Source organism: Onychostruthus taczanowskii, unplaced genomic scaffold, assembly GCF_017590055.1.
Source record: "Onychostruthus taczanowskii isolate IOZ18803 unplaced genomic scaffold, ASM1759005v1 scaffold81, whole genome shotgun sequence".
NCBI lineage: Eukaryota > Metazoa > Chordata > Aves > Passeriformes > Passeridae > Onychostruthus > Onychostruthus taczanowskii.
Window position 1 is genome coordinate 1,518,122 of NW_024506002.1, and position 14,370 is coordinate 1,532,491.

At 49.3% G+C, this 14,370-nt stretch overlaps 1 protein-coding gene across 2 annotated transcripts in view; it reads left to right on the forward strand.

Annotated features, from left to right (window-relative positions):
* Window positions 1–14,370, forward strand: part of LOC121346527 (vascular endothelial growth factor receptor kdr-like) — a 126,375-nt gene that overhangs the window by 31,489 nt on the left and 80,516 nt on the right. For both annotated transcript variants that reach the window (XM_041424402.1, XM_041424403.1), the window contains exons 2-3: window positions 1,719–1,815; window positions 5,457–5,659. In XM_041424402.1, coding sequence (XP_041280336.1) covers window positions 1,719–1,815; window positions 5,457–5,659 — 300 coding nt within the window. The remainder of the gene's footprint in view (window positions 1–1,718; window positions 1,816–5,456; window positions 5,660–14,370) is intronic.

The following is a 14,370-nucleotide window of genomic DNA, read 5'->3' on the forward strand; positions in this document are numbered from 1 at the left end:
AATGCCTCAGCACCACAAAAGAACGTGTGCCAAGCTCAGCCCATTCCCGGTGGGAACTGGCTCTGCCTGGAAACCAGAGGGGTCTCGGAGCCAAGAGCAAGGATGGGCTTGCCTGGCAGTGGCTCCTCCTGCAGAGTTTGGGGCTTTTTCTGTTGGTTCTCAGCTCAGTGTGATGCTGCTCCCTGCGTGTGCCGTCCTGAGGATGTTGAGGAATAGCAGTGCTTCCCAAATAAATGGGAACTGCAGGGCTGGAGCCCCCAGCTGCTCTCCTTCCCCAGCATGCCACGGAATGGCAGTTTGGAGGTGCTAAATAATGTCACACAGAACCAGTGGAGAGAGCTGGGGTCGGCCAGACCCCAACTTCTTGTTCTGCAAAGGACCTTGGAGGTGGAGCCGCAATGCCAAAGCAGGGGAAGTGGGCTGGATCTGTCTCTGGCGGCCAGCACTGGTTCAAAGCCTCAACCAGAGTCTGAAGGAAGGGTCAGGGGCTCCAAGGGCAGTCCAGCATCGTGGTGTCTGGGCAGGATCTCCTCTGGAAGGACTCTGTGGTGCCATGGGATTACCTGGCCTCTGCTGAGTCCAAGAAGCTCCTGCAAGAAGCCAGAGACTCCAAAGTGGGAGTGAGTCACTCCCCACACAGATGCCAGGCAGAGAGCAATTTACTGAAATCAAGCAGCTCAGAGATGAGAGTAGAGAGGTGGGGGCAGGAAAATCACTGCTTCGTGCAGTTGAAAAGTTAAAGCCTAGTGTTTCTCTTTCTGCCAGATATGTTATCTCCCTGTCTGCTGCAAATAATGCCTGTGCTGGGAGCCCAGTGAGGATTTCTGCCTTATCGAGTTTGAAGCACAGGAGAAGAGACATTTGAAGAGCAGGAGGGGAAAGAAAACACGGCTTTAATGTCAGAGCTTTGGAAGTGGAGATCCTTATCAGAGCCTGGTTTCTCCTCTCCTTGATTATGTTACTTTGAATTTGGACAAAGCAACCAGCTTGGCCAACCTCCACTTCTGGTTCTTCTCAGTTTCACTTTCTGAACATTGTCACATTGTAGATGAACACTCAGATTGTCCCTTGGGACAGTTCCACAGGCAGGAGACATTTCCTGGGCCAGGAGATGATGAGAGAGACCTTTGTCACTGCTTGTCATTAATGCCCCGGGTCATCGGAGACCTGATAAAATCACAGATTCCCCTGGGAGCATGACCCCAACCACAGTGCCCACCGAGCCTGGGGTTCAGCTCAGATGCAGGATTTGGGAATGGTGATTTGGGAAACACCAGGTCTTCAATTTGCCTTTAATATCACAGGTGCTTCACAGAGCTGCTCCTCAGAATTATTTTTTCTCTTCTCCCATTAATTAAAATGTAATGTATGAGCTCACCCATCAAATTATTTCCCAAATACCTGACTCCTTCCACTTTTATATGTGTGCAAAATCCTTTTGACACAGATCTGTTCTCCTAAATCTGCAATAATTCAGTAATAAAGCTGGCTCAAAACACTACTGGCACAAATGCAGGTGTCTGGTGTCAGAAAAGAAAGAAAGGAATAAAGGAAACAAAAACAAACTGAGGGCATCTCCTGGCCAAGGATAAATGCAGCACTGTGTGGGCCCCCAAATTAGGAACTATTTACAAAACAAAGAGTTTGCATTGTGCTGCTTTGACACCACTGAATAGCCCGTCTAAACTAATGATGGTTTCTTCTTTTTTTTGGGTCAGGTCTCGCTGAGGAAGAGCCCCTTCAGAAACCAAGGCTGAGCATTTCCAAGGACCAAATTGTCATCTCACCAGGAGACACCCTAAAAATAAAATGCTGGTAAGGATTGCTCCAAAAAATGCTGGATTTTTGTCCTTGTGTGGATTGGTTTGGCCCAGCACAGCTCCAGGACAGAGCAGAGCCTGATGCTCGGCCAGCTGGGAGCTAGGGCTGTGTGCAGGGAGCTGGATGGGCTGTGACAGAGCAGGGAGGAGAGTCTGGGGTCAGCTTGGCCAAGTCCTTTGTGTTGTGTTGTGTTGTATTGTTCAGGGGCCCAAGCAAAGCCCTGAGTCAGCACAAGGGAGAGCTCATGGGAGTGGGATGTGCCGTGCTTGAGGACATGGCTGGAAATCCTCCCTGAAATAGGGGCAGATTCAGCTCCTGTGCAGCTAAAACCACTCCTTTGTTCCCTGTCCATGGGGAAACAACAAACAGAATCACCAGGAGCTGCCACCTAGCCCATCCCAGACACTCAAATAAGCAGCAGTCACTGTGTGTACATTCAAAGACCCAGCCTGTTTAAACATAACATGTTCTTTAAATCAAATTTAACCAGGACTTGTGAAAAACCAAAGTGCTGCTGCTGTAAATCACAACAGTGCCTCAGTCCTGGCACAATATGTGCCACCAGCCATGCAAGGACCAGCAGGATTTTGGTGCTGACAGGGAGAGGGTGCTCAGGGAACAGGGACACATCTGACACACTAGGAAGGAGCAAACCCAGAGCACTCTGCTGTGCCAGAACATGCAGCAGCTGCTGGGTCCCACAAAAGGCCCCAGACTGAGATGGATGGAGGTGTTACTTGTTCTGACTGGGATTTTTACACTTCACCACTGCCAGAGGATGTTTCTCAGGTTTTTCTGAGAGAGTGTTGTAGGAAAAAAGGCTCAAGGTAACACAAACTCTCACAATTTCTCTCTCTCTCACACACACACATGGATTTTACACCTTCTTGCAAGGTTCCCTTGGCTGGCGCCACTACCTGGATGGTTTCCTGCAACAGAAGTTACTGAAAACATGAAAAAAAAGCAGTGAGAAGATGAATCTAAGCTTTAGGTTTCGCTGACACAGCCTCTGATTTTTGTCCCAGACTATTTAATTCTTTGTTATAGTGAAAGGTGAATGGGCTCAGACTGTGTAAATTTGGGATGTCTTCTGGAGTGTGAGCTTTTTTCCAAATCCCTTCAGCTTGCCATGTGGCTTACGAGGTCAGAATAACCTTCCAGTGGTATTTTTAGCTTGGCAAACAGCAAACATGATGGCAATAAAGTCTAAGGAGTCCTTTAACATCTCAATGGTGCTCTCTCATAAAACCTGTGTGGACTCAAAGTCCCTGGGGTGCCCCAGACCAATTAAATCAGCATTTCCCAGCAGTTCTCCATCCCCCACTTTTTTAATCTGGAGGAGCACCCTACTTTTCTCGTATCACCAAATCAATAAATAATTGAAGGAGTTACGAGCACTTCAGTCCCACATTGCCTTATGGATGCAAAGCAAGAAATCCTCATGACAGGTCTGAGAAACACAAAAGGATGTGAGCATGGGGTGTAACATGGGACCAGGGCCTGCAGCACTTCACCTCCTTGGCTCACATGATTCAAAACCTGGGAAGAGAATGAAAGTGTGGTTTCTGAATGCAAGATTCCCTGGATCAGCCCCTTTGGGGATGTCTGCCCTCCTGCCTCCTCTGCCACACCCACAGGTTAGCTCTGGAATTCTTTGTGCTTCCAGGGGCATTTGGGCTGTGTGGGGCACAGCACTGGGCAGCAGCCCCAGCAGGTCTGTGGGAATGTCCATCCTCCCTTCAACTCTGGGCTTTTGAGCTTCTTGGCCAAGATTTCCTGGCTTGTGGTAGTGGGGCCAAAGCTGCTGCTGCCACTCCTCTCTGGCAGACGTGTGAAAATCCCAAAGCAACAGCCAAAGGCTTCACCTTCCACCAGGATAATGTATGTAAGGGGAGAAAGATTTAAGGAAGCACAGGTGTGAAATCACAGTGCTGCCCTGCAGAGCCACCAGAGCAGAACTGGGTGGACACCAGAGGGGTGTGGGTGACAAGGGGCAGGGACACGGTGACGTGCTGGGAGACGTGTCTCCGTGTGAACTGGCTCTGTTCTCTATTCCGGGCCAGCAATCCCAGTCCTGGAGTCACCAGTGACGTTGGTAGGGTGGGCCACAGCTCTGGGTGCTCGGAAGGACAATGGGAAGCTGCTCTGACGTGGGGTGGGGCTGTCCAAGCCACTAGAGCATCCAAGAACAAGGGCGAGGCTGCTCAGCAGAGAGGATATTCCCCCTTTTCCCAGTGCTCCCCGTCAGCCTGGTGCTGGGAATAACCTCAAGAGCCCAGCTCCATGTCCGCCTCCTCTCCAGGAAGGCGACAGAGGGACGGGCAGGAACGAGGGCCAAGAGGATGTTTGTGGAAATGTCACTGGATGTCCTGGCAAACATGATCTGACTGCACCTAATGCACCCCTGCAGGCCACTGGAACTCTGCGTTCTTGGCTAACTGGGAATTTCACACAGATACACACTTTGGGCATTGCCATCTCAGTCCTGGGTCAGCGTGTCTGGACTGGATTTCTCCCTGGCAGCACCAACCTGGGGAAGTCCAGGGGTTCTCACTCCTTCCTCAGCCCAGCAAATGCCAGTGGGAATTCTCTGAGTGAGAAGGGAGAGCCAAACCCCTGTACTCGGGAAGCGTGGCTCCTCTGCAAACGCACACACAACTCCCTCTCTCCAGCACAACACACACAACTCCCTCTCTCCAAAACCAACTTCTTCCCCAGGAAAATCCACAGGAAATTAACCCCCAACCCACCAGCTTCCACACTAAAAACCAGTTTGTTACAAAAAAACACCATCATCTTCGTCTCCTAGGCCTGTGTGGTAGCTCTGGTCCATCCCCAGAGCCCTCAGAAGGAGGTCCAGGAGCTCCTGCTGCCATGGCCTGGTGCTTCCAGCACATCCAGCTGTGACTTAGATCAGCTGGCAACTCTGGGTTCTGCAGCAGGGGACATCCAGGCCCTGCTTTTCATCCTGAACTCCATGGAATTGCATTTTTCATGAGCTGTGCCCAAAGATCTGGCAGCAGAGGGATCACATGGGGCAAATGTCTCATCCTCTGCCATCCTGGCTTGCTGTTCTGGCTGCTGTCACAAGAGGAATTGGAAAAAATGTGTCCTGAGCAGATATTCCCAGATTTGTAACCTGATTAGTTTCAGGCCCTTCACAAAAATCAAGACTGAGTCACTGCTGATTAAGCAAGAAAGGTGATGAAAAATTACATAAATAGCCTCCTCTCTCCATGCAGCCTCAGTGCAAGAAAATATACATTAATTTAGCTGTTAAAATATGCAAAATCCTCCTCCTCGAACAAACATATAATTTAATCTGATGCTTTGTAACGTTTGAAGTGGCTAAAATACAGTGTTATAAAAACAAACTTGTGTTCAGGCAGTGTGTTAGAAGAGAAACTAAACTTTTCTGCGGGAGTTTGCTGCAGTTCCCACAGAGTATTTCAGGAATGTCTGGGGAACAGTGTGGGGTGATCCAGCTCAATTTCTGATGGGTGGAAGTGCAAACGCACAGCGACCATTACAATTTTTTTGGGAATGACAAGGGTAGGAGCACAGGGAACAACTGGCCAGATAGAAGCCCCAGTTTTGCCTGAATGCTGTGTAATTTGGATGTGTTGTGCTGGCAGGGGAGCCCCGTCTGTGAGCTGGCAGCTGAGGGAGGACAACCCGCGGGTGCACGTGAGCGGCTGCCGCGATGTCCCCGGGCTGAGCTGCAGCCAGCTCGTCCTCAGGAGAGCCACGGCCAACGACACCGGCTACCTCAGCTGTGCCCTCAACAGCACCCCCGAGCACCAGGGGCTCGTGGCCAGGATCTATGTCTTTGTCCAAGGTAAGAATTCTGCTTTTGAAATGGTGTTGGGCTCTGGGAGCTGCGTGAGGCAGAACCAGCAGTGCAGGGGCTTCCACCTCTCCGCTGGCCCAGGAGGAAGCAGCAACTCTGACACTCTGAACAGGCCAAATGTATCTGGGTTTTCATGGCAGCTGAATTCTCATGGACACGGACGTGAGAACCAGGGATTACCCATCTTGTTCAGTTCCAGGACTTGAAAGCTGGATTGTCCCATCAGTTTAGTGTCCCAAGTAACAGATACTTCCTTAAACATCCTTTCCTTTTAAGACTAAATTCTTCAGTCCTAAAGGGTTACAGTGCTTTTCCAAAGATTCATCCTGAATGCCCAAGCCCTCTCTCTTTCCCTTCCTCCCCAGGCATGGACCTTCCCAGCAGGATGCTTTGTAATTCCTCCCCTCCTACACATTTGTCCTTACATCTGTGAGACATTCCTAGCAGAGCTGGGTGACTGCACTGAATATATTTTACTGTAAAAAGTGTCCCATTGCTCATTTTTGTTCCCTTTGAGCTGCCTGTCCCCCACACTTCAGAATCATTGAGTTCAGATCCAGGAATAAACGGAAGCAGGAACTTCAGAGGAGCATGGTCCTCTGTGATTAAGTGAATGCAACCTATTGAACAACCATTCCAATAAAGGGAATTTTTGTAAGAATATTCCCCTCCAAATGATGAGGTTTTTTCAAATCTACTTGACAAATGCATTACTAAACACTGAATCATCTTCCAAGCTGAGATTGTGACTCCTCAGATAAAGGAGCTGACTTTTAGTGCCTTGAATTGGAGATGACATGAACTCCTCTGGTGCTGGATAGGCTCAGCCTTCGCTTCCCCACAAATATGTGAATGAATTAGTTTCATTTTCCTAGTAAAAGCTAAAATGTGGTTCTTTGAATCCTTGTACACAAATGCTGAAGGGGCAGTGAGTTTGTCTGATGGTATTTGAAGACAGCTGCAAACCTACACCTCCAGAAAACACAAATCTTTGCTGTCAGCTCTGACTCAGGGTCTCAGGGCGTTGCCAATGATGGTGAAGCAACACAAGGAGTGACTTCCATCTCCCAGGGGACTCTGATATGCCCACACAGCTAAATTCAGCTTTTGCACCTCCAGGTGAACACACCTGCTCGATTCATGTGGGTGACATTTTCCTGCCTGTTGAAAACAGTCCCTTTTCACCCTTATCCTGCTTTCCCAGCAAGTTTTCCTCTAATTGGAAAGTGGTTTTTTGGCGTTACTTCTTAGTTCCTGAAGTAATTTTTTTTCTCCCTTTCTATTTCCTTTCTCTGTTTTTTTCTTGGTGCTCTGGTTGTTTTATCCACCCTGGTTCTTGTGCTGAGCTGTTTCCTTTTCCCATTACACCCAGCTCAGATGCCCCAGGTCCAACATTGTTAACCCAGCCTGCCCCACACTCGAGGAAACTCAATTCTCTGCCCATATTCAGTGCCCCGGCTGCCTACCCAGCCATTCATTACTCTGCGGCAGGAGCACGTGCAGGAAATGTTGTGGACCTTTTAGGACTGCCTGAGCACTTTCCTGAAGAAAAGATCCCAAGTTATTAAATGCCTCGCCAGGGATGCTCTTGGAACAGAGCTGATCTAAAAAAAAGGCAGGATGTCCTTCTGCTTGCCAAGGTTCTCCTGACAAACAGCACAAAATCACCCTCTCAGGTGCACTTTAATTGTGTCCCACGTCCTCCCTGCTCTAAAAGCTCTTACTCAGACTCCTGTGCTTGAAAAGCCATGGAAGGAAAAGTGGGTGGAAAATCCTCTGGCTTGTTCTGTGCACCCCTAAGCAGGGCTCTGCCCCAGCAGCTCAGTCCAGGAGCTGCAGGTTCCTGCTGGGATCTGGCCTGCCAGGCTGAGGAAGATGCTTGGCCCCATGAAATGGAGCTATTTATACCTCAGCATGGATCTGTCCTTAGGGCATGCTCTTCCTGCCCCTCAGTTCCTGTAGATATTTGTTGGAAGCCAGCAGGCTGTCCTGGGGACCAGGAAACTGCTCTGGACTTAAATAAGGAGTTCAGAGCGCACCTATGGCTTTCTTCAATGTTTAAACGTGCCTTTTGAAGGAAATTGCTGTGACCATGTCTGGGCAGCCCTGAGAAACCCATCAGCTGTCTCCAAGTGAGGGAACTCACAGATCCTGGCAGTGACAGACAGCGGTGAGGCCCAAAGCTCATTTCTGTGGATGTTTTGTGGAGAGAGCAAGTGCTCAGCAGGGTGTTTGTGAGGCTGAGCCAGGTGGAGGCAGAAAATGTGGAGGCAGCCCCTGAAGGCTGGAGATTCCTCTGAGGTTATAAGCCATTATTGCCAAAAAAGGAAGGGGAATGGTATTTTTCCCTTCATTCCTGGCTGGCTGCTTGACACCAAAATGAGAACATGATTGTATTGGAAGCCCTGTTATTGGCCATTATTTCCTGTGCTGGCTCCTGTTTTCCCAGCCTCCCTGGAGGGGTTTGGGAGTTCTGGCAGGACCTGGCACTCGCAGCTCTCCCTGTGGGGTGGTGGAGCTGTGACCCTGCTCATCCCTGGGGTCAGGTGGGGAAGCTGTAACCCCTCAGCTGTGCTTGGGCACTGAGGGAGGCACAGCTCAGGAGCTTCATCTTGAATTAATTGTTTGCGAGGCCTTTTCTTCCTCCAGCTGCAGCTGCAACTCCCAAGGATCATCATTAAAAAGGAAGACAACCCCTTCTCCTGTTGCCCATCTCCCTATTGGAAATACAGAGTAGCCCAGGGCTGGAACAGAAATAGTTGGGAATTCTTAACTGAGTTAATTCCATCTCAGCTCTGAGGGATAATCTCTGCAGGGAAAGACAGGGTCTGGTCCCACACTGCAGTGGCAGCTCCATGGAAAATGCTGCCATAGCCACCCAGACACAGCATCTGCTTCCATCTGCCTTCTGCAGTTACCCCTCCTGACCAGGGACACCTCCCTGTGAGGAATATCCTCATTTATTGCAGCCTTTGGGATCCCTGTGACAAGGGACAGGGCAAGTGTGTGAAAATACAGACAGTCCTCTTGACAGTGGTCCCCTCCGTGTGTTATCCACTTTATTCTTATATTGAATCCAAAACACAGCACTGTTCCAGCTAGAAAAAAACTATCTCTATATCAGATAAAACCAGGTCAGCATCCAGCCCTTATTCCATATCTTTTCCATCATACCAGGTCCCACATCCTACATTTTCCAATACCCCACTGCCTTTCCTGTCTCACATATACACACACATATTCCCAGCATATAGAAAATGTAACATGGCTTAGAGAAGGAGGAAAAAAAGGACAAATCAAGCAAAAATTCATTCCACCTTCCCAAAGGGCTACTCCAGGCTCCAGTCTAGACAGGAGTCAGGACTTGCAGCTCTCAGCTCTTTGAAATTCTGTCAGTGTCAGCAAAGTCAGAGTCCTGGGGGGGGGTCAGCTGGAAGAGCTCCTGGCTCAAATCCTGCCTCAGCTCCATGTTTCCCCAGCAGCCCCTGTGTCACAGTCAAGGATCTGCTGCACATTTTGTACCCCTGAGTCAGTGATCAGAGCAAGGAATGAGCCCATCCAGTCCTGCTGCCTCCACTTTGTGTGACTCCCGTGCTGAGGTCACTGGAGCTGGGCACATCTTGCCAAAGAGTGTCTGGAAAAGTTCCTCCAGGTTTCCAAGCTGGGATTCCTGCTCACCCCCAATGGCATTTGCTTTGCCATAGCTGCAGGGCTAAGAGGGGCAGCTCCTCAATGTATGGGGCCAGCAACATCCTCCATCTTTTATGCAAAGCAGGGCTATTATTATATTTCTTGAAATAATTATGGCCATGATAGAACTGATTCTCAAATAACTGCTTCAGAAGCACCAGTCCCACCTCCTCTGAGTGCAACAGGCACAAAATGCTGTGTGTGAGCCCAGTGCTGGCTGCCCACCAGGGGCTGAGCAGAACAGGGTGGATTCCCCAATTCCTGCTCCTTCCAGTGGGGCTCACTTTGAACACACAAACATTTTAACGGTGAACAATTAAACAGTGAACATTTGAACAGTGTGTCCCCACCCAGAGCCATCAGCTGCTGGTGTTTCACCATCTCAGTGGTAGTGTGAGAGAGGAACACAGGACTGAGGGAGACATTTGCTTCCACCTGTTTGGTTCTCAGCAATGGTGTTCACAAGAGCACAGGAAATCCAGAAGATGCCCCCACAGAAAATGTAAGTTCTGGCTCCTTTTAAAGCTCATGTGGGAACCATGAAGGCACCAGCCACAGTGAAGCCCTGCCAGGAATCCAGAGCACAAGGACTGGAAATCAAATTTGAAGCTAGACAGACGTTTTTATGGGAGCACAAGTCCTGCTGAGGCCATTCCAGAGGGAAAAGGGGGATGCATCCAAACACAACTTGTCCTGCTGGTCAGCTCCAGGGAAGGGCAGGAGTGAAGAGTGTGGTCCAAGAGAGTGAGGTGGTCCAAGTGCTGCACCAGGGTGGAGTTCACATCAGCCACAGCCCAGGGGTGAGCAGCCCCAATGGCCTCATCCCTTTCCCACCACGAGAAATCTAAAGAAACTGGAAGTGCATGGAAGTGCCCCTCAGATGAGATCATATTTTGCTTCTGATGTTCTTTGAAGCTGATTCCTGCCTTCTTAATCCTCTTGACAGTTCGCAGAGATAATCTGAAAGTGAGAAGCAGAACTGCAGGGCTGGGGTGACAGCTTTGGGCTCTGGCTCGCTTTTCCCAAGATTTTACCAGTGGGAACAGAGCTGGAGCTGCATTTCTTCTTTCTTTGAGGCTGCAGACTTGCTGCCAGACCTGGGCCAGCTGAGATAGGCAGCTGCTGAGCTGTGTGCCCTGCAGATAAAGTGACTGTCCCTGCCCACAGCAGTGCTGGGAGGGTTGGCTGCAGATCCCAGCTCTGTGTCAGAGCACACAGAACACAGGCTGTGCCCTGGGCAGGACCCTCGAGGATTGAGGGCTGCATCCAAGGGAAAGGCAAGATGCTTTTAGCTCTCAATCAAGGCATTCAGTATCTTCAAATCACATCCTGAAGGGTCTCACTTTAAAGCAGAGGAGACTTGAAGGATGTGATGAGTGAGCGGTGCCCGTTCCTGGCACTGGCAGTGACAGCTCCTGACAGCCCAGCAGGGAATGAGGATCCCTCATGGATCAAGAATTTCTAATTGAGAGCCCAAAGGGCAGAGTCACACACACTTCCTCCACTGCTTCCTTCCTGGTTTTTATCCACTCAATAGCTGCTAATTGCTGAGCCTTCCCCAAGGTGGGAGACCTGTTCTTAATGGGACATCAGGTAAAGCTGGGGAGTATTTTCCACAAAGTCAAACCTGCCTAAAATCTGGTGGGGGAGTCAGAATTTATAAATTCTTCTGCTGCTTGAAACATAATTCCAGAAAAAGCATGGAGGCTTCTTCTTCTGTGGTGTTTTGTTGGGATTTTTAAAAAATAAATCTTTCCATTTTGCCTTTATTTGCTTGGCAGCAAGAAGCATTTTGCTTCTAGAATTTTTGAAGTTAACACTTTTTAGAGTAATATTTTTTTCTCTACAAATATTCCTGTGTTCATAACAGTAATCTCCAGGGGAAGAATGCATTTCATTTGACCAAAACAGAATGCTTCATGTTGACTCAGAATGGCTTCTGGGGGTTTTGCAGTCACTTTTGTTTTGCCTAAAGAGAAAATATTCTGCTTTCTGTTTAATCTAAACATTCCACCAACAATTCTTTTCATTGGCCTGCCAAACTGAAAGGTCTTTTATTTTCAAAGATCCAGTTTCAAAACAAGTGCCTTTATAGGAGTTATTCCCATACCTAGAGGCAGCTTTGACGGGTCACCAGGGGGAATTCAGCAGGCCAGGCTGTTTCCTTGCAAAGCTTTCCAAAATGCTCTGCCCAAAGTGTCACCGCACTGCTAATGCTGCTATTACTGTAAAGAACAGGTTATAAACCTCCTCTCGATGCTGTTTGACCTTGATGAAGACAAACTTCATGGGGATTATGTCAAAACATGAACTTAAAGAACCTGCGAAACTCTGCCCAGGCTCCCCAGCTTAGGTATGGCTGAGTGAAGAAAATAAATGGGAGGGCGAGGGAATTATCTTTATCTGGAACAAAGCGAGAGGCAAAATGAGAATGTTGGGGAATTTCACGGACACGAGCAGCAGTGAATGGCTGTCCTCAGAGGCCATTCAGTGCTCATCATCCTCAGGCTGGCAGCACCTGAAGGGAGAGGCGATGTCAGCTCGGGGCTCGGGCTGTGAGACAAATACCACCCGACAAATCGCTGTCACGGTGCAGGAATGAAAAAAAAAACCTCCAAATCCTGTATAAAATCCTCTGTGTGTGTGTCAGGAGGAGGTTTCAGAGGCACAAACACAGAAATAAAGAGCTGTAGAAGAGATGGAATCGACAACCTGCTGAGTGCAGCGCTGAGGGGTTTAAACCCCTCGGCTCCAGGCTGAGGAGGTGTGAGGGGACAGCCGAGATTGCCCAGCTGAGCTGGAAAGACCCTCACAAAGCTCATCTCCAGCAGCAATTCATCTCCTCCTAGTCACTGAGAGCATCTCAACATGAAGGGCTTCAGTGCCTGAAGGAAAGCATTTGACCTTAGAGCCGCTTTTGTGCGTTCTGTGCTCGCCGTCTGTCTGTCCCCGGGGCTGGGCAGGCCCTTCCCGCCCCATCCCGCTGCCGTGGCTTCCTTGGCTGTGTGTTTGTGTTCCTGCCGAGCCCTGCTGGGGAAACAGCAACACCCTGGCCTGCCTGAGCTTCCTGCCAACTTCCACTGACCTGGGGAGCCAGACATCCAGTCTGAGACCCATGGAAGGGGCCTTTCCCCTCGCCTCTGAGCTGTTAAATCCCCACCGTGCTTCAGCGCTTGGCTTTCATGTGTAACGAGCTTTGCAGCCCGCAGTAAATAATTTCTTTTAATTCTCCTCTGGGAATTGCTGGATGTTTCTCTCTGGGTGAGATTCATAGGGCATTTCACCTTCCCAGCTCGGGAGGAACAGATGTGCCAAGCTACAATACTCTGTTTTCATAAAGGGTTTCTTTGCTGAGGAATTTCCCCTCAGAGTTCAGTGCCGGTGACTGTGGAGAGGACAACACCTGCATTTCCCATGCCACAGCTCTCCAGATTGCAACCCTTGAGTGCAACTGATTTACACCACCTGGAACTGAAGATCTTCCTCCAGGCTGAGGTTATCATTTTTAAAGAAAATTGACCCTGTCCCTTTTGTTTCAAGAAGTTCTGTCTCTGAGAGACTTTTTAACAAGGAGTTAACTGATTGCTGGTGGACTGGAGGTGGTGAGCATGGTTGTAAAGCTGGCAGTGACACTCCTGATGTTCCAGCAGATCATTTTTCCACGCCACCGTCAGTCTGAACTACTGAGGGGTTTCAAGAAGGATCTGGTTTTTTGTCTGCACAAACCATAACAAAGGTATCAGCTGGCAGTTGATTAGCTCAGAATTTATCCTTTGTCATTCTGTTAAGCCCCAAAGCTGAGCCACTTCATATTTGCTTATCTGTGAAGTGAGCAGTCCAGCTGCCTGGAAAGTCCTGGGAAGCCTCTCCTTCCCAATAGCATTGCCTTGCTCCTGCTTAGGAGGGGGTTTGGAGCAGCTGGAGCAGGACACACAAGATTTCTGCTCTTCTCCGTGTCCTGGGGCTCTTTAGTGCTTGATGACTGAGATACCTGAGGCTGTCCCATTCCTGGAAGTGTCCAAGGCCAGGTTGGATGGAGCCTGGAGCAAGCTGAGATGGTGAGAGGTGTCCCTGCCCATGGCAGGGATGGAATTGGATGGGCTTTAAGGTTCCAACCCAAACCATTCTGGGATCCTGTGGCATTGTTTTTTCCTTCTGCACAGAGTTCCACAGTTAGGGAGGGAAACAAAGCCTCCCTGGCCTCAGGGACAGACCCAGGTGCTTGACCTTCCCCTGCAGCTGCCTGGCCCTGTCACTGTCCCCTGATGGCCAAAGTGCCGCCGTCACCTTCTGGATGGGCTCTCATGTGAAACCTGTAGCAGGGCAGCCCTACGAGCTGCTGCCACAGCAGCACCCCCACTCCAGGAGCTGAAATCACAGAGTATTCCAGGTTGGAAGGGACCCCAAAGGATCATGGAGTCCAGCTCTTAAGTGAACGGCCCAAAAATGGCTCAAAACCACAACCCTGGCTTTATTAGTATCCTGCTCTGACCAGCTGGGCCAATCCCAGTGGTTCTCACAGGTATCCTCCCACAGGTATCCTCCCACAGGTATTCCCACCTGTTTAAGAGCTCTGATACTGCAGATGGAGACAGGGAAGGAAAGGCCCTTTCATAGGCAGAGAACTCTCCAGGCTTGGGTATAAACTGGACAAAGCAGTGAGATAACACAGATCACTGAGATCACACAAATCAGAGCCATGTGCTCTAGGACACCCCCCTGGCTTAGCAAAGAGGATAACCCATAAAATAAAAAACCTCTTTTTATTTTTAAACACAGTGAGAATGATGCCCAGGACACCCAACACCCACGAGTTATTAACAGTCACTGCAGCTTTCCTTTTCCCAATCTTTATCACCCAGAAACTGCCTCTTGCTACTGTTAAGTGCACAGTGATTTTAAGATACCATCAAGATTTCAAAGAATGATGGTAGAAAGCCAAATTTATCTAGTTTAGCTTCCAATTCAGATTGTAGCTTATCTGGGATAGTTTATCTGCAGCCCCTGGT